The sequence below is a fragment of the Bubalus kerabau genome, chromosome 2, assembly GCF_029407905.1.
Source record: "Bubalus kerabau isolate K-KA32 ecotype Philippines breed swamp buffalo chromosome 2, PCC_UOA_SB_1v2, whole genome shotgun sequence".
NCBI lineage: Eukaryota > Metazoa > Chordata > Mammalia > Artiodactyla > Bovidae > Bubalus > Bubalus kerabau.
The window spans coordinates 193,322,202-193,343,593 of NC_073625.1; the positions used below are offsets into that span (position 1 = coordinate 193,322,202).

General features: G+C 47.2%; 1 protein-coding gene and 1 long non-coding RNA gene across 2 annotated transcripts in view; one reads left to right on the forward strand and one right to left on the reverse strand.

Annotated features, from left to right (window-relative positions):
- The window catches only part of RUNX1 (RUNX family transcription factor 1), a 100,921-nt gene that overhangs the window by 38,202 nt on the left and 41,327 nt on the right, over window positions 1-21,392 (reverse strand). Inside the window, exon 5 of the mRNA XM_055569902.1 lies at window positions 2,353-2,544. Coding sequence (XP_055425877.1) covers window positions 2,353-2,544 — 192 coding nt within the window. The remainder of the gene's footprint in view (window positions 1-2,352; window positions 2,545-21,392) is intronic.
- On the forward strand, window positions 14,065-15,259 carry LOC129644305 (uncharacterized). The gene is made up of 3 exons (XR_008710792.1): window positions 14,065-14,159; window positions 14,343-14,458; window positions 15,127-15,259. It is a non-coding gene; the product is annotated as an uncharacterized LOC129644305 (long non-coding RNA).

Consider the following 21,392-nt stretch of genomic DNA (forward strand, 5'->3'; position numbering starts at 1 on the left):
TCTAATGGGAAAAAAGAAAGGAAAAGGAAAAGTCGTTTTACATAAAACTCTCCCAGATACTTATTTTTTAAAAGCTGTTCCTACAATTTTACAAGTGATGTCCTGAACGGCAAATCATATTTTGAAAAGAAAGGACATCGGTGACATAGTTAACACATTCTCTATAGAGTAGCAACTAAGACTCCAGGGCACTCTGAAAGCAAGTTATTATTACTTAGAGGTTGCAGAAGTAAAAAAGTTTTTAAAAGGAACAAGAAAGGGGGTTAAACCTGATACTGTGCTAAGCATACAGTATTCCAATGAGCTGAGGAATGCCTGTCAGTGGCAATGCCTCAGACCGAGAGCTGCTGACGGCTGAGGATAAGAATTCAACACCCCACCCCCAGGCCCACCATTTTCTTTTTGGTAAAGAGAGTGAGTGTATCTGATCAGGAAGAGAAATCAGATCTGGTTCACTCTTCGCCAAAACCGAAACCAAGCCAGACTCCTGGTGATGATTTCCACTGGCCCCCGTGTGGTTCAAGTTTCCATTGCCTTTCAAAATGCTTCATAATTTTGGTTTCAAGCAGTAGAAAAAGGCAAATCCCTTTATCAGCCCAGAAGTAGAAATGGTCAGTGACGCAGTGAGAGGATAAGAAAACAGGTCTCCCCTTGAATGTTACAAGTGGAATCCTGCAGATGACACACATGTAAATGGCCCTAAACACAAGATCCAGCCATCTCCTGAAGAATTTTATTCTATTTAGAAGAAAAGCAGCAATTCCCCCGCCCCGCCAAGCCCATCTCACTTAATGTGCCATTTGCTCTAGTTTCTCATACACGCTTGCATTTTGGAATTTCAAAAAATCAATATGCATATTTTGAATGAGTATGTGATGATGAAGCACCAGGAAACCAATGGTTTCATGGGATCTCTTCTTAAATACAGATCAGAGGCAACTGGAGATGAGAGGCAGCCCTCCCAAAGCCAAGCTTGGGTTTCTGCTGTCCACCAAAGGGTGGACATCTACAGAAAGACCCCTTGACAGCTGTCCGCATAGGATCTTACATGAGGGGGATCTCTGGGAATTTTTCATGCAAATAAGAGAAACTTCCCCAGAGACGTGAGTGTGAGAGTGAACGGCATGGGCCATCAGGCGCTGGGGAAGACGATGGAATTCCCTTTAGAGAGCCCCATATGTGCTAATCCCAAAAGAAAGCTATGGGCTGGAAACCCTCAAGGACTTGGGATTCTTACGCATCTCACAATAACAGCTCAGAACACAGAGAACGCCCGGGAAATCTAAGTTCTGCTGTCCCAGAAGGGCAGGTGCACGTCCCCTGCTGGCCACCTGCCCCAGATGGGCCCCTTATCTTTTCCTGTGAGTCAAGCAAGCCTGCCCCTTTGAGAAAGGAATCTTACTGCGACCCTACCATACACAGCTGTGTCCCGCACGCTCTGAGAAAAACCACTGCATTTCGGAAATTTGAAATGGTATCACAGAGCAAATAATCACTGACGTCAGTGCTTTCTGCAGTGTAAATGAACTCTGGGTATTATCTCATTTGGCACAGTGCGTTTTATGCAATTACTGTATTTTACAGTGTTTTTGCCATTGCCAGCTAACCCCTACGGTGGTGGAAGCAGGGAGAGTCCACCTTCTGGACTGACTGCAAATTCATTAGTTGCAATGAATACCCTGAATAGGATGGCATCCAGATACTCCTATGTCCTTATATTTTCAAAAGGACGTGCATAAAATACAAACCCCACAAATAATCGGGAAGGACATGAAATGTCTTAACCATCACCTGGCTTGATGCATGCCATGTGTATCTTCAAGCCAAATTAAGTGAGAAAATGGCATGGCCAGAGCTCCTGCGTAAGAAATTCCAGACATGATCTACATAGGGATATATACATATCTGGATATACAGGACTTCCCTGGTGGCTCAGTGGTAAAGAATCTGCCTGCCAATGCAGGAAACATGGGTTCGATCCCTGAGTCGGGAAGATCCCCTGGAGGAGGAGATGGCTACCCCACTCCAGGATTCTTGCCTGAAGAAATCCTCATGGACAGAGGAGCCTGGCGGGCGACGGTCCAGGGGGTTGCAAAGAGACAGACAGGACTGAGAGACTCAGCAACACCCTCTCTATATCCTCTGTAGCAGGGCCTTTCAGTCTGGGGGTCTTGTCACAAAGCAACTCTGACTCAGTAGCTCTGGGGTTGGCCAGGGGTGGGGTGGGGTGGGGGGACACTCTGCTGTTATCAAGCTCCCAGGCTGCTTGCTGGTCCAGGGAAGTGGGGAGGAGAAGCCACGATGGGTCTGGGTGGGTTCTGCCCAAGGGCGAGGCTCCGTCCGGGTACTTACCCTGCATCTGACTCTGAGGCTGAGGGTTAAAGGCAGTGGAGTGGTTCAAGGAGGCCCGAGGGTTGGGTGTGGGGGCTGGGTGGTGTGGGCTGACCCTCATGGCCGTTCGCCGCAGCTGCTCCAGTTCACTGAGCCGCTCGGAAAAGGACAAGCTCCCAGGCTTGGTCTGATCATCTAGTTTCTGACGATGTCCTATTGTGGGGAGGGGGTGGGGAGGGGGAGAGGGAGGCAAGGAAGGAGGGAGGCAAGAGATCAGAAAATGTACACTGCGGATTTGCTAGAAGTTGGGTGTTTCTGGGTCTCCCCTCCCTCTCCCCTCACCGCCTCCCCGTGCCCCATGTGGACCTGCTGGAGACCTGCTCATTCACAGGCACCCCTGGGGATTCGGGGCTGGCACATGGGGGGACCCCTTTCGTCACATTGCTCATGGAGCACTCCTTCGATCTGACCCCGGGCGCCCACCTCAACCTTCTGCACCCATCTGTGTGGGGCGGAAGGCAGAGGGTACGCTGGGCTTGGTGGCAGAGGTGGTGGATGGTGGGAGAAGGGGGGAAGGGGCACGTTGTTGGCACTTGTTTGGCCCTGAGCTGTGGGCTGGAGAAGGAGCCCCAACAGCTTGCCCCCCAACACACACCCAAGCCCGGCTGGTTTCAGAGCAGTGAAGTGGGCCCTGGAGCTTAGCGGCAGGCCCCTGCCAACAGGAAATGAGGTGTGGCTGCAAACCACAGCCCTGGGAGGTCAGATTTCCTGCTAAGTGCGGGGCAAGGGCCCCTTCTCCACTCCTCGCCAGCTCTCTGAGAGCATCCTCTCCTCCCTGGAGCCGACTTCCCCGGGCTCGGCCTCCATGGGTCCGAGATTCGCAGCAGCCGGGGCCCCTGGAGCCCAGAGTGGGCTGCCAGCAGAGTGGAGGCGCTTCCCCGGGGGGCCTCTGGAAATCCAAGGTGGGGAGGGGGACCCTCAGCACCTCGGGAGCCAGCAAGTGTCCTTGCCTGCCTGGCTCCTCGTCAAAGTCACTGTCACCAGGATGCAAGCAGAAACCCTTCACTAGAAAAGGGCCAGGAGGGTTGGACTTCCTCTTTCTTCCCTTAGTTCTTCATCAAAATGTCTTTTTAAAAAATGTATTTACTTTCTGACTGCACTTCGGGGCTTGTGGGATCCTAGTTCCCCGATCAGGGATTGAACCTGTGCCCCGTGCAGTGGAAAGGTAGAGTCTTAACTGATGGATGGCCAGGGGACTCCCCACAATGTCTTTAAAGCAGAGATTTAGGCCCGTCAAGCAGAGCTGAGGATCCCAGGTACCCATGTAGCCACGAGGGTTAGAGGGGTGGGGCTGGGCTTGGCCAATTCTTTGGAAGAAAGAGCCACTGACCAATTTCACAACTCACCTCCTCCCCGCCTCTGTCATCAAGGGACCTCAAAACAAGACTGGGGAAGCAGCCCCCTTGGCAGCACACTCCAGTGGCCTTCCCCATGTCCGACCCCCTCCTCAGTGAGAAAGATGATCCCTGGATTCCAGCACCCCCGCTACCACCCCCAGTCCGGGGTGGGAAGGGATTTGGGAGAAGTACATTTTAGCCCAGCTACCAATGGCTACAATTATAAAATTAAATTTTATAACTTGTATTATGGTTCCAAATCTCCGTGGTTTGCCGTTTCTTCCTGCTGCCAGGCCCCTTGGCACAGCTGATGCTGTCTCAAATTCCAGACCAGAAAAAGGACCCACTATACTGCAGCGATTTTATCACGAGCAAGACCTGTTTGGCTCCAAGATGAGGAAAAATACTTAAGCATAATATTTGTGTAGTTCAAATGCAATGCTCCCTCTTTTCATGTGTCACCAAGGCAAATCTGGTCTCTGATTCAGCCCCTGCAGCCCACAGCCCTCTGCCTGAACCAGGCAGCCCATGTCACGTGGGCCCAGCACACATGCAAGGCCTCTTACCCGCTGAGTATTTTAAGCACCGGCCTTGTGGGTGAAAGGCCACAGGGCCAGCTCCCAGAACAACCCCTGCCACGCCTTTTCCTCAGAGGGACGAAAACAATCTTTTTCTAGAACATTCTATGTCAGTCCATCATGGAGTCGTTCGTGGTCTCCGGATGGAGCGTCTCGGAGACTCCTCCCTCCTCTTATCTCTGAGACACATTCTCGCTTCCTGACGGTCAGACTGAAAAATCTGAAGCTTTCTTGCTGAGAAGCAAACGATACCAACTCAAAGGTCATCCCAAGCACATTAGTATGGCCCTTTCCATGCCTATCACCACCTAGCGCCTGGAGTTAGGAGTCAAGGAGAGAAGAAGGCAGGACACATACTTCTGGAAAGTTCTACCACCTCAGAAAGAATGCCAGTTGGCATGGGGGGTGGTGCAGAGGCTTCTAGCAGGTTTTGTACCCATTTCAAAACTGCACACTCCTTGGGCACCCAGTGGTGTTTTTTTTAAGGACAGTGTGTCAAGGACAACAGGTGATCCAGGAGAATGATGTGTACCAGATCATTCCGAACACATGCATTTGATGTTTTGGAGCCTCCGGCCAGCCTTTGAAGAGAGGCCTTCAGTTGTATCTACATCAATCCCCAAGCTTGGGGAACACGTGCCACCAAGAAACTAAACAGTAATAAGTCATTTCAGGGAAGCCACTACTGTGGCTGGGCACAATGCAAGATATATGTATATTTTTTAACGAGACCCCTTCTCATCACCCTATGCTTGAAAAAGAAAGTTTCAACGTGTGAGCAGTTTTTGCACCAGCTGACACCTGCCAAAATCGCAGTCATTTACAGAGATTAACTGATGACTGTCTGCTTCAGCAGGAATGTTTGGGCATAGCTCTCAGAGAAAACAATTCTTCACTCTAAGCTCTGTTCTAAGCCCTGAGAGTCTCAGGGCTGAGTTTAATGCCGGAGGAGGGGTGAGAGTTCACCCCACACCCTCCCTGCATGTGATCCTGGAGTTAAGTCAGAGCGGTATTACTCTCCTGGGGACCCTGAGACCCTCCTCCCCACTCGAGCTGGAGAGCTGGAACACCGAGACACGGGGGAGATAAAAAGCATTATATTAAAGGTGTGGTTCTGATGCATTCAGAAGCTACATCAAAGGAAGACCTAATTCTTCTTTTCTGAAACCATCAGATTTCGAGTGCCAAAGAGCAATATATTTTTTTTTTTTTGCATGAAATATAGAAGCTTCCGATATAAACTTTCAAGCTGGGGAAAATGAATGCTTTTTCTGTCTCCAGTTTCCTGTATCTGTGTGCAATTAAGATGTCAGCTTGCTCCCTGAATTTTTAATACAGGAGTATGGAGAATGTCCACTATCAAATTCATTTTTCTTCTTTCTTACTGACTACTGGGCTTTCTAGGGCAACAGGGAATTCAACCCTGGATCAAACCTTCTGGTAGAAATTATGTGAAGCCTTGAACACATGTATGTTGGCAGCCTGGATTTTTTGGACACGTTGGCAGCCAACTGTGAATGTTTACAAGGTTGTCTTGAACACAGTCACAACCTCGAGATGTCATACAGGGACATCGGATCCTAAATTATTTTTCTCTAGTACTATTCTCACATTTTTTTAAAAAGTACTTGATTAGAATTTTATATTTATGCAAAACTATACAAAGCCAAAAGAACCACCACCAAAAAGAATAAAAACTAATTCATCCCACCTGCTAAATTTTACTTCATTCCAAAGACGTACGTCCTGCAGTCTTCTGGAATGGGTGCCCACTGGGCATCCCTAAATGTTAGGATATTTGTGATGGTTAATGAGACCAGCTTTTAGTTTTCTGCTACTGAAAACAAGGCTGAGTGGGTATGCGTATTTCACTGACAACTGAAGTCCCCTTTTCAGGAAACCATTGTTGATCTGTGGCTCAAAGTAACTGAAATACAGTATAGATCATTCTCGAATTATAATGGCTAACGTCCCAATAAATCCATCCTACACTGAAAATATCATAGGCTGAAAATGCATTTAAAACACCTAACCCATCAAACATCTTAGCCTACCTTAAACGTTGTCAGCACATTAGCCTAGAGTTGGGCAAAATCATCTAATACAAAACCTATTTCATAATCACATGTTGACCATCTCAAGTCATTTATTGAATACTGTGCATAATGAAACTGAAAAACAGAACTGTCGTCTGAATACAGGCGGTTGCAGGTTTATCTGTTGTTGATCCCTAAGAGGTCATGGCTGATCACACAAGCAGCTCACCACGCATCGCGAGCCCAGGAAAAGATCAAAGTTCACAATTCAAAGTATAGTTTCTACTGAGTATGCACCACGTTCATGTCATTGTAAAGCAAAAAAAAAAAAAAAAAAAATCCAAGTAGAACCATTCTAAGTCAGGGACAGTCTGTATATGATCATCTATGAAAGAAAATGGATAAGACTAGGTTGTCACCTTTCCTTGTCAAGTTTTGTGTAGAGAGAATCATTTTCTGACAGCAAACATGTAAGTCCATGTTTTTGATGTAAGTTTACTGATTTTCTTGATAGATTCTCAGCAGAAAAATTAGAAAAGGCATGTACTCAAAGCATTGTCAACATGAGCAGCTGAGAAAAACTGATGCAAAATGAAAAGATCCAAAAGACATCTATCTATATAAGTGTGTATATACACATCTCTGGCTTCCCTGGTGGCTCAGCAGAAAAGAATTAGCCTACAATGCAGGAGATGCGGGTTTGATCCCTGGGTCAGGAAGATCCCCTGGAAAAGCAAATGGTAAACCACTTCAGTATTCTTGCCTGAGACAGTATTCTTGCCTCCTCCATGGACAGAGGAGCGTGGTGGGCTACAGTCCACGGGTTCAAAATAGCAGGACACAGCTTAGTGACTAAAACCACCCATGTATATCTCTGTCTCCCTCCCTCCATCCATCCATCTATCTCACTGTGATTCTTTTAAAAGGGTGTATCTTTTTTAAAAGATGTTTGCCAATCAATCTGATGCTAATGACAATATCTGGATATAAAAACATCAATATTTCTTTCTTTAATATGCTATCCTTTATGGACTAGGGAAAAGAAACTGACGAGTCTAGAAGATAGCTCATTTTTCCTGGTATAGTATTCTAACTTCTGGGCTCCAGAGTCAACAAAGTCATTGGGACTTTAAAGCAATGATTCTAAATGTGGATGTGACACTTCCTCAAAGCCCCTTGCAGGTGGTGAAGTAAAGCTTTCTAACTGCAAACCTCTCCATCTGCTGGCTAATGAACACTGGGAAATATTGTCCTATATTGTGTATAGGTTATATATACACAGATTTATATATATAATTATATAATAATGCATAGATTGTATATACATTATATACACAATACATAAAAACATATGCTGAGATATGTTACTATACTGGAATACATACTATCAGTTCAGTTCAGTTCAGTCACTCAGTCGTGTCTGCCTAATTGCAACCCCATGGACTGCAGCACGCCAGGCCTCCCTGTCCATCCCCAGGTCCCTTAGTTTACTCAAACTCATGTCCATCGAGTCGGTGATGCCATCCAACCATCTCATCCTCTGTCATCCCCTTCTCCTCCTGCCTTCAATTCTTCCCAGCATCAGGGTCTTTTCAAATGAGTCATACTATAATACATGTTTCTATATCACTCAATGGTACATATACACGGGTAGCCTAACTTTGGAGTGCTGCAGTTCACGTGGTCGCAGGGAGTCAGACACGACTGAGTGACTGAACAACAACAAGCCCAACTTTCCCTCCACCTCCTCCCATACCATTAAGCTTAGAGTACAGCGCAAGGCTGAAGTCCTTCCGAACTGAAAGGCTAGAGGAATTAGCTTCATTTTTAAACTCCTACGTGGCAGTGAAGTTCAGAGAGATTATGTCATTTACCCAATCTCACACAGCCAACTAGACAAACAGCAGGTCTGAAAACACACCCACTCCCTCAACCCCCCCCACCCCTCACGCTCCATGCACTTAGAAATACCCATTTCCCTGACTCCCACATGATCAGAGCCACAGTGTCCCATGGCTGTCCATCGCAAGGACCCTGGACACTTGCACGACATGCACATGGTCTGCCTTGACGATCCCACTTCCGTTCCCGGCTTGCCTTAAAACAGAAGATAGCCAGAGCTGTGAGGGGGACCCCTCCCAGAGAGCTGGGTCTCACACATCTGCGTGGGCATCAGTCTCCTGATGTCCTGGCAGGTCTGGGGGCAGGACCGCCAAGTTCAGAAGAAGATCAGGGCGACGCAGAGGCTGCTGGGGTTCCCGGGGAGTGTGACGGTGAGTGTCAACCACTCCTCCCCGCCGTGCACGTGTTTCCAACCTACTGCTCATCTGTTGTGGGCTGGAAACTAAAACACCAAATCTACCAGAACCGTGTTTAGACTACGTGTCCATGGACACTGAGTGATGGCCTTGTTTTGGTGATAACTATTTTGTGGTCTTTAAAAACCTTTTTTTTTTTTTTAAAAGATACTTCAGCCTGCTGTAAAGAGTGCCTGAAAATGGGAAAACTCTGCCTGAAGACAGCTGTGACTGTCTCTCTCCCACCATCCTGGAGAGGACCCTGTGAGTCACTGATGCAATCATCAGGAGGGTCTGGGAGGGGAACCCAGAATTCTCAAATAGGAAATGACTTCTGCCCTGTTGTCTAAGGAGAGGCTTCAGGGAACAGCAGAAAAGGGTTACGTGGATCCTATGAGTCCTTCCCAGAGGGTGTTCATGGGCTGTGCTGTGCTTGGTCGCTCAGTCGTATCTCACTCTGTGTGACCCATGGACTGTAGCCCACCAGGCTCCTCCGTCCAAGGGATTCTCCAGGCAAGAATACTGGAGTAGGTTGCCAGTGCCTTCCTCCAAGAGATCTTCCCAATCCAGGGACCGAACCCAAGTCTCCTGCATTGCAGGCAGATTCTTTACTGTCTGAGCCACGAGGGAAGCCCAAGAACACTGGAGTGAGCTTCAGTGGAGAAGGCTATCCCTTCTCCAGGAGATCTTCCCGATCCAGGAATTGAACTGGGAATCCTGCATTGCAGACGAATTTTTTTTTACCAGCTGAGCTACCAGGGAAGCCCAGGGGTGTTCATACGGATGCTTTAATCCCTCTCCCTGAGAGAAACAGCATGGCACCAGCGAAATGGGACTGCCAGTCTGGATGTTAATAACTCTCCATCCTAAATCTGCTTTTCTACCCAACTTTCCTGTGGACAACAGCAAGTCTCTTCATCGCTCAGCCTCCTTATCTGGAAGCCTGGAATTAAAGGACTAAGACGGATTACTGCAAGGGGCTCTGAAAGCATTCACAGCAATTACATCTGCAGGGATTCGACTCAACCGAATCCTGTTTCACGACTCTAAGCAGGGGCTCTCTTGAACAACTTCACATGATGTTAGGACTCTCAAGAGTTTGCTTTCTGCCTCTTTTTCAGGCAGATCCCTGGCCTTTGGGAGCCATCAGGCTGGTCTTCAGAACTCTAACTCTAAAACGGGAATTTCTCCGGCCTGCCCTATCTTGGGTACACTGATGGCTGGCAGCTTTGCACAAGGCATCCTGAAAACTCACTCCCTACCCCGTGTCTCCTGCTGTTTCAGCCATGGCCCTCTGAACAGTTACGAGCAACCTGGGATGTCAGTTTTCACAGATCCTTTCCCCCTTTCCTCTGGAGCCTTCACTGAGCATTTCCTGGGACCTACCAGCCAGATCATCCCTTTCTGTTTCTGCCCCTTCCCCACGATGGCCCAAAGGCTGCATCTGGAGGGAATGGGCTGTTCAAGTCACCTTAAAAACCTGCTAACAGGTTGTCAAGGGCTGAAGTTGGGGGGCAGGGGGGTGGGGTGGGGAAGACCACTGTGCTGAACCTTAATCCAGGGTATCATCTTCCTGCTTCCCTCATTGGTTAGAAAACAATGGTACTTTTCAGTTCCCTGGCCATGCCCTCCCATCAGTGGTCAGAGGAATGTAGGCTGAGATCAACACCCATCGTCCCACGTGTGCAGCTGTCCAGCTCCCTCACCCACACGCCTGGTACACAGCTTCTCTTCCCTTCGTGCGTGAGCCTTCTAAGTCATACGGAGCCGGTGGGGAGAAGCCACCAGGGTGCCAACGCTTCCTAGGCCATGAGTTTCAACCGACTGATTCTATAGATGTGACGTTTACCCCCGGAGAATCACCAACAAGGACTGCAATGGGTATGGTTGAGAGGAGCTTAGGTTCTCTTGTAGGTTGCTGTTCAGTTGCTCAGTTGTGTCTGACTCTTTGCAACCCCATGGACTGCAGCATGCCAGGGCTCCCTGTCTATCACCATCTCCCAGAGTTTGCTCAAACTCATGTCCATTGAGTCGATGATGCCATCCAATCATCTCATCCTCTGTCGTCTCCTTCTCCTCCTGCCTTCAATCCTTCCCAGCATTAGGGTCTTTTCCTATGAGTCAGTTCTTTGCATCAGGTGGCCAAAGCATTGGAGTTTCAGCTTCAACATCAGTCCTTCCAATGAGTATTCAGGGTCAATTTCCTTTAGAACTGACTGGCTTGAGCTCCTTGCAGTCCAAGGGACTTTCAAGAGTCTTCTCCAACACCACAGTTCGAAAGCATCAATTCTTTGGCCCTCAGCTTTCTTTATGGTTTAACTCTCACATCTGTACTACTGCAAAAACCATGGCTTTGACTAGATGAGCCTTGGTCGGCAAAGTGTCTCTGCTTTTTAATATGCTGTCTAGGTTGGCCATAGCTTTTCTTCCAAGGAACAAGCGTCTTTTAATTACATGGCTGCAGTCATCTTCCGCAGAGATTTGGGGGCTCAAGAAAATAAAGTCTGTTATTGTGTCCAGGTAAGTGAGTGAGACTTGAGCCTGTGTCTTGGGGGCTTGTCTATCCGGAGTCTTCCCATCCATGGTCCTACACTGGCTCCTCACAGGGCATAACGTACATACTTTAAAGGTCAGGCTGGCTTTTGCTAAGCCTACTTTCTAGACTAGAAGGCAGACAGCCCGAATTCCCTGCTTTGCTCCAGCCATACCAGCCACCTTATGACTGCTCCTATATGCCTGCCTCAGGGCCTTTGCACCTGCTGTTTCCTCTTCCCAGGACATGTAGTCTCCAGATACACTTAAGTTTCATCTTCTCCCTGAGGAATTTCTCAACACCCTAGATTAAGCCGCACCTTCTCCAACCTGGCCAGTTCCAAGCCCTTTATCGCTGGTTTTCTCCATAGCATTTATTAATGTTATTTATGGTTTGTCTCTGCCCACTAGGCTGCAAGCTCTATGAGCCAGGGACTTTGTCCCTTTTCTTCACACCTGTATCCCCAGTGCAGAGAAGAGTACCTGGCACACAGCAGGCTCACTGAACATTCACTGACTGACTGACTGACCAGCTGAATGCTGGTGCCAACCAACTGTCCTCCATTAGATTGTGGGGAAGCAGGATTATTCAGGGCAAAGGAAATCTGAACGACGGTTTTTAGCTGAAATAAAACTGTGGAGGGCTCAGAAAAACTACTTAGGGAGGAAAAATATCATCATGGAACATAAAGAGTTTTCTGTGGAGAGCTGTCTTACGGGAAGTTGAACAGTCTGTAAAACTGGTCCTCTCTATTTTTTTTCCTTCATTACACAAAAAGATAAAAAGAATGGATAAAAGGCCTTTTGTGTGGAGCTGAGTGCAGTACCCTCACATAAGCAAGGCACTGCTAGAGCTTGCTTGTGTTTTTGGAGAGAGTATCCCCCCACATACACACTCACACACACACACACACACACACACACACAGCGTCTCATGTCCCTAGACACAGGCTAAGACACAACTGGTAGAGCAAAGCCTGACAGGAAAGGTGTAGAAAGTGGAGAGTGAAGCTGGCTGGGACCACGATGAGAACAACTAACCCAGACTTGAGGCCAAAGGGCTGCACGGGGTCTGCCCCCATCATCCCCTGCTAAACTGTGCCCTCAAAATTCGTGGGACAAAAACACGAAGCAAAATGGGGTTCCCTGAAGTGCCGGCTCACGGTGACAGGCAGTGGGGTTCTTAGCTCATCCCCACGAGCTTTCAGAGACCCGAGGCCCCCTGAAAGCAGAGGAGTCAGGACGGGTAGTCATCAGTCACCATGGTTACCCCCTGTCTCTGTCTGGTGACTAAGGAGGTAATTGCAGCTTAGGGCAGGGGACCCGCCGGGTTTCTTGTGCTCCTGACCAGAGGTAGCCCTCTGCGGGGGCAGGTGAAGCAACCATCATGGATGGGTGCGGACAGCTCACAAGTTCGAGATTCTTTCTCCTCTGCAAGCTTGTGACTGCAAGTACTGTCAGCCTGTCCTTGGGGAAGGGGCGGTCTGCAGAAAACCCCATGAACTGGTAAGAAAAAGTAACCCCGGGGTGGTACCTGGGAGTCTGTGGATCCATTAATCTGAGGGGCTCCTCCCCACAAGGACAGGCTCTGTGAGTGGCAGGTGGCTTTGGTAGGATGTGTTTTTGGTGGTGAAGCAGGGGTCGAGTTGAGAGGTGTTAACCTGGCTGTGGAGTCCAAGCCTCAGTAGAATTAGCCCTGGGGAAGACAGGCAGGCAGGCTTGGAGGAAGAATACTGTCCCAGACGTCCATAGGCTCCACCTGCTCCCTCCAGCTGCCTGGGTGATGCTGGTCTCCCACAAGCCTTCTGACACCCCTGCGGGTCTCCACTCCCCTCCAAGACCTGCACACACTATGCACAAAAGACAGAGGCCCGTTCAGACAGGGCTGTTCAGACAGGGATGCGGTAAACTGAGGGCCCTGGAGGTTGGATGGTATGCCTCAGTCAATGTCGGGTGAATGAATGAATGAATGAATGATGAATGAATGCATTCAAGAATAAATAAATAGATGTCCAGCCCCCTTCCTAGGCTAGACCTACTCAGGGTCGTACATCCTACAGCAGTAAGGAATATTCAAAGGGTAAGGAAAAATTGCCTCTCATTGCTAAAAGCTCTCCTGTTGGTCCCTGGTGAATGTGGGGTGGGTGGGGTCTTTCCCAGAAGCAGGGGAGGGGCAGGAGCGAACAGCACCTGATTCCCGTCTTCTCTCAGGTTACAAATGCCCACTGACTTCTGGGCCGGCCTCACAGCAGCAGGAGGCCAAAAGGCCAACTCAAAGCCCTCGCCCAAGTCCTTTAATAGATAGCCAAGCAGGTGCCAAAGGACAGTGGCCCTCTGACCACTCACTGAGCACATGTTCGTAAGAAAGCCAATAGTAACCAGCAGTCGTTTGCAACCTGTCCTTATCCCTACCTCACGCCATCTAAAGAAAAAGCTGGCAGGTTATTTTGGGGATACTGGCCTCACTCAGGCTAACTTATTATCCATTGTTGCCCACACACAGCTGAGAAACAGCATCGGTGGGGGTCCTCCCCGCTCAGCTACTTGAAAGGGCGGTGGCTCTTTGTCCGGGACTCCCCAAGAGGCGTTGCACGATGACAGAAACGCTGGTCCTGTGCTTGCCAGGCAATCTTGGGAGGGAAAGTTCTATTTATGTCAAGACGCAAGTGCCCCCTATTCACCCTGATGACCCCATCTGAGCCAGCGCTGGAGGGAAGGACAAGAAGGGTATCAATACTTCCCTCCAAAACCCCTGCACGGTTCTCCCATCCGAATCCTTTCCAGACTGGGGAGCAGCAAACAGCAGGCCTTCCTCCCTTCATCTTCACCTGGGGACTCCTGTCTCTGCAAGGCTGACTCTTGTGGGACCAGCTTCCCCGCTCGCCTCTGCTACCAACGCCAACAAGAGAACCGACTTTGCGACGGGCGTTTTGAACCTTCTCTGCTTTTAACTCCATCCACAGTTCCCTCTTCTGTGCAAACACTCTGGTGTGTGAAAGCACAGCCTCCAGTGGGTGAGGGGGCCCTCATAAACTGCAGGTTACTCCCTGCCTTTTCTCAGCCGGAGGGGGCGGCCCCCACCTCACTCCCTTCTGGGTCTCTTCCCCACCCCCAACCTTTTTTTTTTTTCTTTTTCTGAAACCACTTCTGCTTCCTTCATTTTCTCTGCAGCTGCGGCGGAGAGATATAGTAAAGCTACTGTATAGGATTTTGAAAGCAGGGCCTCTGAGAGCCTTCCAAGCCCCGTACAAGCCGGTTATTCTCTGGCTTGTTTTCTTTGGCTTCAGGTTAGTAACACAGAATGAGTCAAACAGTATTAACTTTCAATAGGGAAGTGGTGTGGTCAACCCAAGCTGTTTGCGGCTAGATGGTGCAGATAGGTAAGGCAGGTAGTGAAGAACAGCCCATAAGGCTGGGAAGAGGCAAGGGAGGGGAAGGCAGCCTCGCTCAGAAACATCCAACAATTCGGTCAACAGGACTCTAACCATCTTTTTTTTAAGTTGGCTGAGGAATGAACCCCGAGGTCTCTGGCCAGCCAGCTTCCGGAATTTGGCCAGGTTGGGGCTCTGTAGCTTGCACAATCGAGTACTTTGTGGGTAGAAGGATGACTTTTTTTTCCCCCTTTTCTTTCCTTTTTTTTTTTTTTAAATGATGCCAAAGTCATAGGAAATCAAGTTAGGATTATTTCCCCTCCTTAGGGCATGTCCCTCTGGGTGGACCTTTATCCATTTCTTTCCCCTGCTTGGGCTGTGAGTGGCTGTGCTCTTCACCTGGTCCTTGCCCATCTTCTCAGCCCTGAACCTGGCTCCCCAAGTTGGTGGGCTGGCTGCAAACCTGGGTTCTCCTCCAGGCCAGGTGAACCCCCAGGGGGATGCGCTTGCTCCTACAGACATCAACCCTTCCTTTTAGAAGCTGACAAGGATCTTCAAATCATCCATCTTCTCTGTCTTGTTAGGCAGGTGAGGAAACGGAGGCTCTGAAAGGGGATGGGGGCTGCTGAGCTCTGCAGAGCCGACCGGGCCGGGATCTGCGATCTTTCCACGTAGCCGCCTCTCCGTTGCCCAGGGTTCAGGATTGCTCTTAGGGCTCAACAGAAGGGCTCCAAGAACGGCCCAGCCTATGAGACTCAAATTTCAGCAGTTCCTGGTTTCTTTCTCCCTGCCCTCAGCTACTTATTTATTTTGAGATCGGCTGAATCACCCACGGAACAGAGCAAGTTTCTCCTCCCAACCGGCTCTGACAGCATGTGCACGAAGGAACAGGACAGCAAGCCAGCCTCTGGAGCCTTGCAAGGTTCTTACCTCAGAGCAGCTGCAGGTTTTGACTCCTCCTGGGAAACTGGCAGGAAGGCTCAAGGGTGTAATGTTTCACCTCCCTGCAATCTAATCCCCAAATCTCAGGCAAGCAGCATATATAAAAAGCCACGGGTGGAAAAAAAAAAAAGGAACAAGGACTCAGCAAGCTACACTACAATCTCTGCAACTCTTCCTAAGCCTTTCATGGAAAGAAAATGAAATAACACAGCCAGAGAGGAAGAACTGCATTTGGTTTTGGAAAAGAAATAGATATTAAAATTAAACTCAGTTCTCTTAACTGTGAAGTTTGCCTTTTGTTTGTTTCCAAAATGCCTACAGGGTGTGTAACAGTAGGAAAGGAAATATTAAGATATTCTGATGGCAAAAAGTAAAGCTTCTAAAAGTATGGATTCACAGTGGGGCTGATTTAAATGCCTTTTTTTTCCCCTATGGTTTTTCTTCTCATCAGTCCTAGAAGACAGGATGAGATGAAATGTACCTTCAAGAAGCCAAGTTTTATTTTAGATCCCTGAGATTTTTGTATAATATACACAGCAATAATAAGATTTCCTATGCTTTTCTGTTATCTAATTACATATTTATAGATTTATGATAGACTGATAGATTACCTGACAGACTGTTTGCAAAGCACTTGGTTATTTATCATCCCAATTCATGCAAAGCAATCTTCTGCATTAGAGCCATTATAATTATCTCCACCTTATAGATGACTCAGTGGAAGCTTCTAGATGCTAAGTGTCTTGGCAGATACATAGCAGCATGGTCAGTTAAGAAACAACTACATTTTGGTAAAATCTTTGTTTGGGAAAAGAAACAAAGGAAGCAGGGAAATATGGTGAACATGGTTTGGCTTCAGTGAGGAGAAAATTGGTGAAGTAATGCAGTATTTCTGCAGTATTTGGGGTTAAAATAGTATTTTATTGCAGTATTTGGGCTGGAACGAAAAAGATAAAAAAGCCCTTACTGTCTTGTATCCTGAGAGTTCAATCTGCAATGATAAAAAAAAAAAAACCAAAAAACTTGGCAATGGCAAGTATCTGGCCTCCACTTAGGCAGAATTCTAGTTGATTCCCTGGTGAGGGGTATGGGATGCGGGAAGGGGGGGTCCCCTGTGTCCAGGGCATGTGCGTTAATAACAACAGCTAATATTTAAGGAGCACCTCTGTGCCAGGCACCATGTGTCATCACATGCTCCTTTCTTCAACAAGCACAGAATATCATCTTCCTGGGCTTGCATGTGAGGAGGCCAAGCTCAGGGAGATTGATCTGACCACAGGGCACAGGTGACCTTGAATCAAGCCATCAGCTCTCCAGCCGGGCTGCCAACCACTGCTCCAGCCTGTGGCTCAGACCGCCTCTAATCCTCACATGTCTTAGCCAGGTTGGTGTCGCACGCCCATTCTACAGATGGGGAAACTGACGCACAGGTATGGAAGTATCAGGGCTCAGACATGAGGCCATATTGGTCTGCCTCCAAACTCCCCTCTCATTCCCCCGGCTCAGAGCTTCATTTTTGAAGCTTGGGGCTGTGCCCTTTAGCAATGCCAGAAACAGAAAGATGTGACTATGGGTATTTCTCTGGAGCATTTTAAAATGAGTGAATTAGAAATATCATAAAACCACTTCAGAGGTAAGTAAAAATAAGGTGATACCAGGAACACATCCAAAAAGGGCCATAAATGTATATAGTTGTTAAGAGCTTAGATATTTCAAATATTTACTTTTTATCTCAAATGACCAGAAGCCTGACTTCTAAGCCATGGTGAACAAAAACAAAAACAAACAAACGGAATCTCAAATGTTCGCCATTTCAGTGTATGAAAGTACTCTGAAAGATTCAATAACTGGCTGAGTTTTAGTCAATACTTGCTTTAATGGAACCTGAGTATATGTAAATTGTGGAAGCACCAAAGTAATGTATTGCCATTAACTTACTTTATAGGGGTCTAGGGAGTTGGCAGATTAATTCAACTGTATTCCTTAGAAAAAGGCAAACAGAAAAGAACTTTGCTTTGGGTACTTCAATGTTACCTTGGCTTTCATCTACAAATATATAGCCAGAATATTTGGCTTGGCTATCAGGAATTTTCCCAACGACAATGCATAACTTAGTTGCACAAAGAACTCACTGTAAATACATTATGTGTAACTGAGAAAGGCATTTCACAGCCAATGTCAGTGTTTGTGACCTGTCTGATAATACAGCTGTAATGCTCAGTAATAGGCTATACCTAACTTACCCCTTCTTGATAGTCAACTGTTCACAGCAAAAAAAGCAAACCTTTAAAATAAATTGTTTATAAAGGAAAAGAAAATGGGAAGAATGGGAGAACACAGAAACTGCAAGCTAGCTCAAACGAACTTAAACACAAATCTAAAGCAAGGGGGGTTAATTCTACTTTACTTAAACTGAACCTCTCTTTTTTTTGGTGGTGTCAGTGAGTTCTATCAGACCCACTGGATCCAATTCTTCCTAATGCTTTTCTTAGCTATATGGCTTACAGGAAGAAAAAAAAAAAAATCCAAGCCTTCACAAAAGCTCAAGGAGAGTTTTCATGAAAAATGGAAAGTGGGTAGAGTATAAAAAATTTCGAGGTCCATCCCAAAGCCGACGAAAGGATGCGTTATAAAACGCTGTGCCAACTGCAGAACATCGCTCCATCAGCTCACAAAGGTGCACGGGCAGCCAACGCAGGCACTGCGATGCCCAGAAGGGTCTCTGACGGTGAAAGGTGGGCGCGCGGTCACTGAAACACATCTCTGCGTGTCTCTGGGGGAAATGAAGGAAACCCCTACCAAACACATGCCAGAAGAGAAAAATCCAAGACAAGTCTAGAGAGACACGTTGGTTTAGGGAACTCAGAGAGTGGCTGAGTGTCACGCCCACGAAGCTTGGCTGTGGCTAACGGGGGTCCAGGCACCCCAAAAGGTGAGCTCTGTGCATCTGGTGTGAGGCTTGAGACCCCAAGGAGAGTTTGGCACATTCATGTCAGTTTTCTAAAACAAAGTAGAGAAGCCTCTCCCAAGCTGTGTCATGCATATATCTGAAAGGACCCACAGGTGAGACCTCAAACACCCACTTTTTACTCAGACAGAAGTTTCCTCCCTGCTGCTAAGTCGCTTCAGTTGCGTCTGAGTCTTCAAGACTCTATGGACTGTAACCTGCCAGGCTCCTCTGAGTTTTTCCACCAATCTCAACCTTTGGGGGCAAACCAATATGCCCATTGAGGGACTTAGGAATGGTGCCCAGAGTGTTTCAAGGGTCCATAAAAATGTAAGAAAAGAAATTTTACTGTGTCTAAATACAAAAGGGAAAAAAAAACTGAAAAAAAAATCAAAATTTATAAATGTTTAATTAAGTGTCTAAAAAAAAATGAAACATTACGGCAACTTCATGAATTTTTAAACTTAGGAATCACAGATCGTTTTGGTTTCGAGTCCTCTCATTTCCAAAGGATACCAAGATTCGATGCAAATAACTGCTGCGTCTCCTGAACACTGACTGTGTGCCAGGCATTGGTTCAAAATGTTTGACCAAGGCTGTCGCATTCAGGTTCCCTGCCCTGTGAGGTTCACACGGCCACTGTCCTTGTTTTCTGGAGGCTGGGTCAGGCCAGCACTCTTTCCGCCCACCCCACGGTCACCAGATGCCAAGAGGGGGATTGCAATCCAGTGGTAATCACTATGCTGATGGTAATGACATCAGGGCTGCAGGAAATTAAATGCGTTACTCATAGCCAGATTAATTTCAACACCAAGTGATAAAAGCCATTCAAAAATTTACAGCAAAAAAAAATCTAACTTAGGACCTGGTGTATACCTATATGCGTGATGTGATGAAGGATATATTCCCCCCGCAACCCCCACCCTATAGAGGAGGCCGCCAAGGGTCGACCTCTAGGGGGCGCTGTTTGTGGGGAGCTCAGGGCTTCTGTTTTTCTGATGGTATTTTGCTAACATCCTTTCAGCAGGAACTAATTTAGAGATTATCACTGGTCCTGTTGCCTGGTTGGACAGAAGAGGACAGTTAGGAGAAAGTACTTAAGATAACTGCATGAGTTCACACCCACTGGCCTGGTGGCGCCAGTCTGAAACCCAGGTTCCCCAGCTGAGGATCTAGAAACCTTTTCAAATGTTTTAAGATTACGAAACTGAGGGAGGAGGGAGGAGGGTTCAGGATGGGGAACACATGTATACCTGTGGCGGATTCATTTTGATGTTTGGCAAAACTAATACAATTTTGTAAAGTTTAAAAATTAAAAAAAAAAAAAAGAAACTGAAGCCTAAATGCAGACAGGATTTTTTTTTTTTTTTTAGCACTTCATATACTAAATTCTAACAAGGACTGGGATGTTAGCTTATATCTCAACTTCACTAGGGTGGCATTTAAAATAGTGATGTGGGTTTCCAATGGTCCAGAGGGACAGAGATATTGAGTCATGGTTTAAGATTCAGTCCATGTTCCTTCTCTACCCCCTGCTGCCCTACATTAGATTGAGATGCCACCTAGATCATTTCTTTATGTTTTCATTGGTACCTGGAAGGAACCATTTTTTCCTTCCTTTCTGCAGCAACACAGAACATCTTGGGACTTCTGTATAAGACAGGGCTAGTTACCAAGAGATCACAGGCCTGCCCAGGTCCTGGTGAGCTAATGAAGTGGCTTATCACTGCTTCCAGGGGCAGAAGCTTACTCCCTCCAGGGTCCTCTTACATCCCTCTCATCCAAAGGGCTCTTTCAGACCTTAGCCTGGATGTGAAGGGAATGTGAAGGGAAAGTCGCTCAGTCGTGTCTGATTTTTTGCGACCCCATGGACTATACAGTCCATGGAATTCTCCAAGCCAGAATACTGGACTGGGTAGCCTTTCGCTTCTCTGGGAGATCTTCCCAACCCAGGGATCAAACCCAGGTCTCCTGCATTGCAGCTGGATTCTTTATCAGCTGAGCCACCAGGGAAGCCCAAGAATATACTGGATTGGGTAGCCTATCTCTTCTCTAGCGGATCTTCCCAACCCAGGAATCAAACCAGGGTCTCCTGCATTGCAGGTGGATTCTTTACCAACTGAGCTATCAGAGAAGTCGCGATAAGTTCACTAAAAACTCAAGAGTCATGGAAGTCTTTGTTGTTTAGTTGCTAAGTTGTATTCCACTCTTTTGAGACCCTGTCGACTGTGTAGCCCACCAGGTTCCTTTGTCTGTGGGATTGTCTAGGCAAGAATACAGCAGTGAGTTGCCATTTCCTCCTCCAGGGGATCTTCCTGACCCAGGGATTGAGCCTGCATCTTTGGCATTGTGAGGCGGGTTCTTTACCACTGAGCCATCTGGGAAGCCTGTGGGAGTCTTTATCTATATTGAATACTTCTTGGTCTAGTTTGATGCTACTAAGCATAACAAACAGAAAGACATTCTACAATTCATTGGGAACATTTAGGCAGGATTATTAGTGCTTTAAAAACTGCTTTTGCCCAGTCATCAGGTAATTGAGGAGCTTAGCACAGCGGGGATTATAGCTCCAGTGGAAGTCACCCCAGAATGTCCATCTTAGCACCAAAGTGCCGTTCACAGTGGGGAGGAGGAATCTAAGCAGAACATTCTACCTCTCTGACCCTTTGTCTCCTTTATATTTGGGTGAGAGGAAAGAAAGAATTCTTCTTCTTTTTTTTTTTTTCTTTTGGGGATCACGATTTCATCTAGAAAGAATGAAAGTCCAAATCCAGCATCTGAAGAATCCAGGGAAAGGGGGATTAAGTGATGATCGTTCATTACGTAGAGGACGTGCTTAAAGCAATTCCCAGAGAACAGGTGATTAATCCCAGGTGATTAGGGATTGATAATTACAATCCTGAGATCACAGATCTGGAAAACCATCTGGCATTCCACTAACCAGTCAGGGGTGAAAAATGA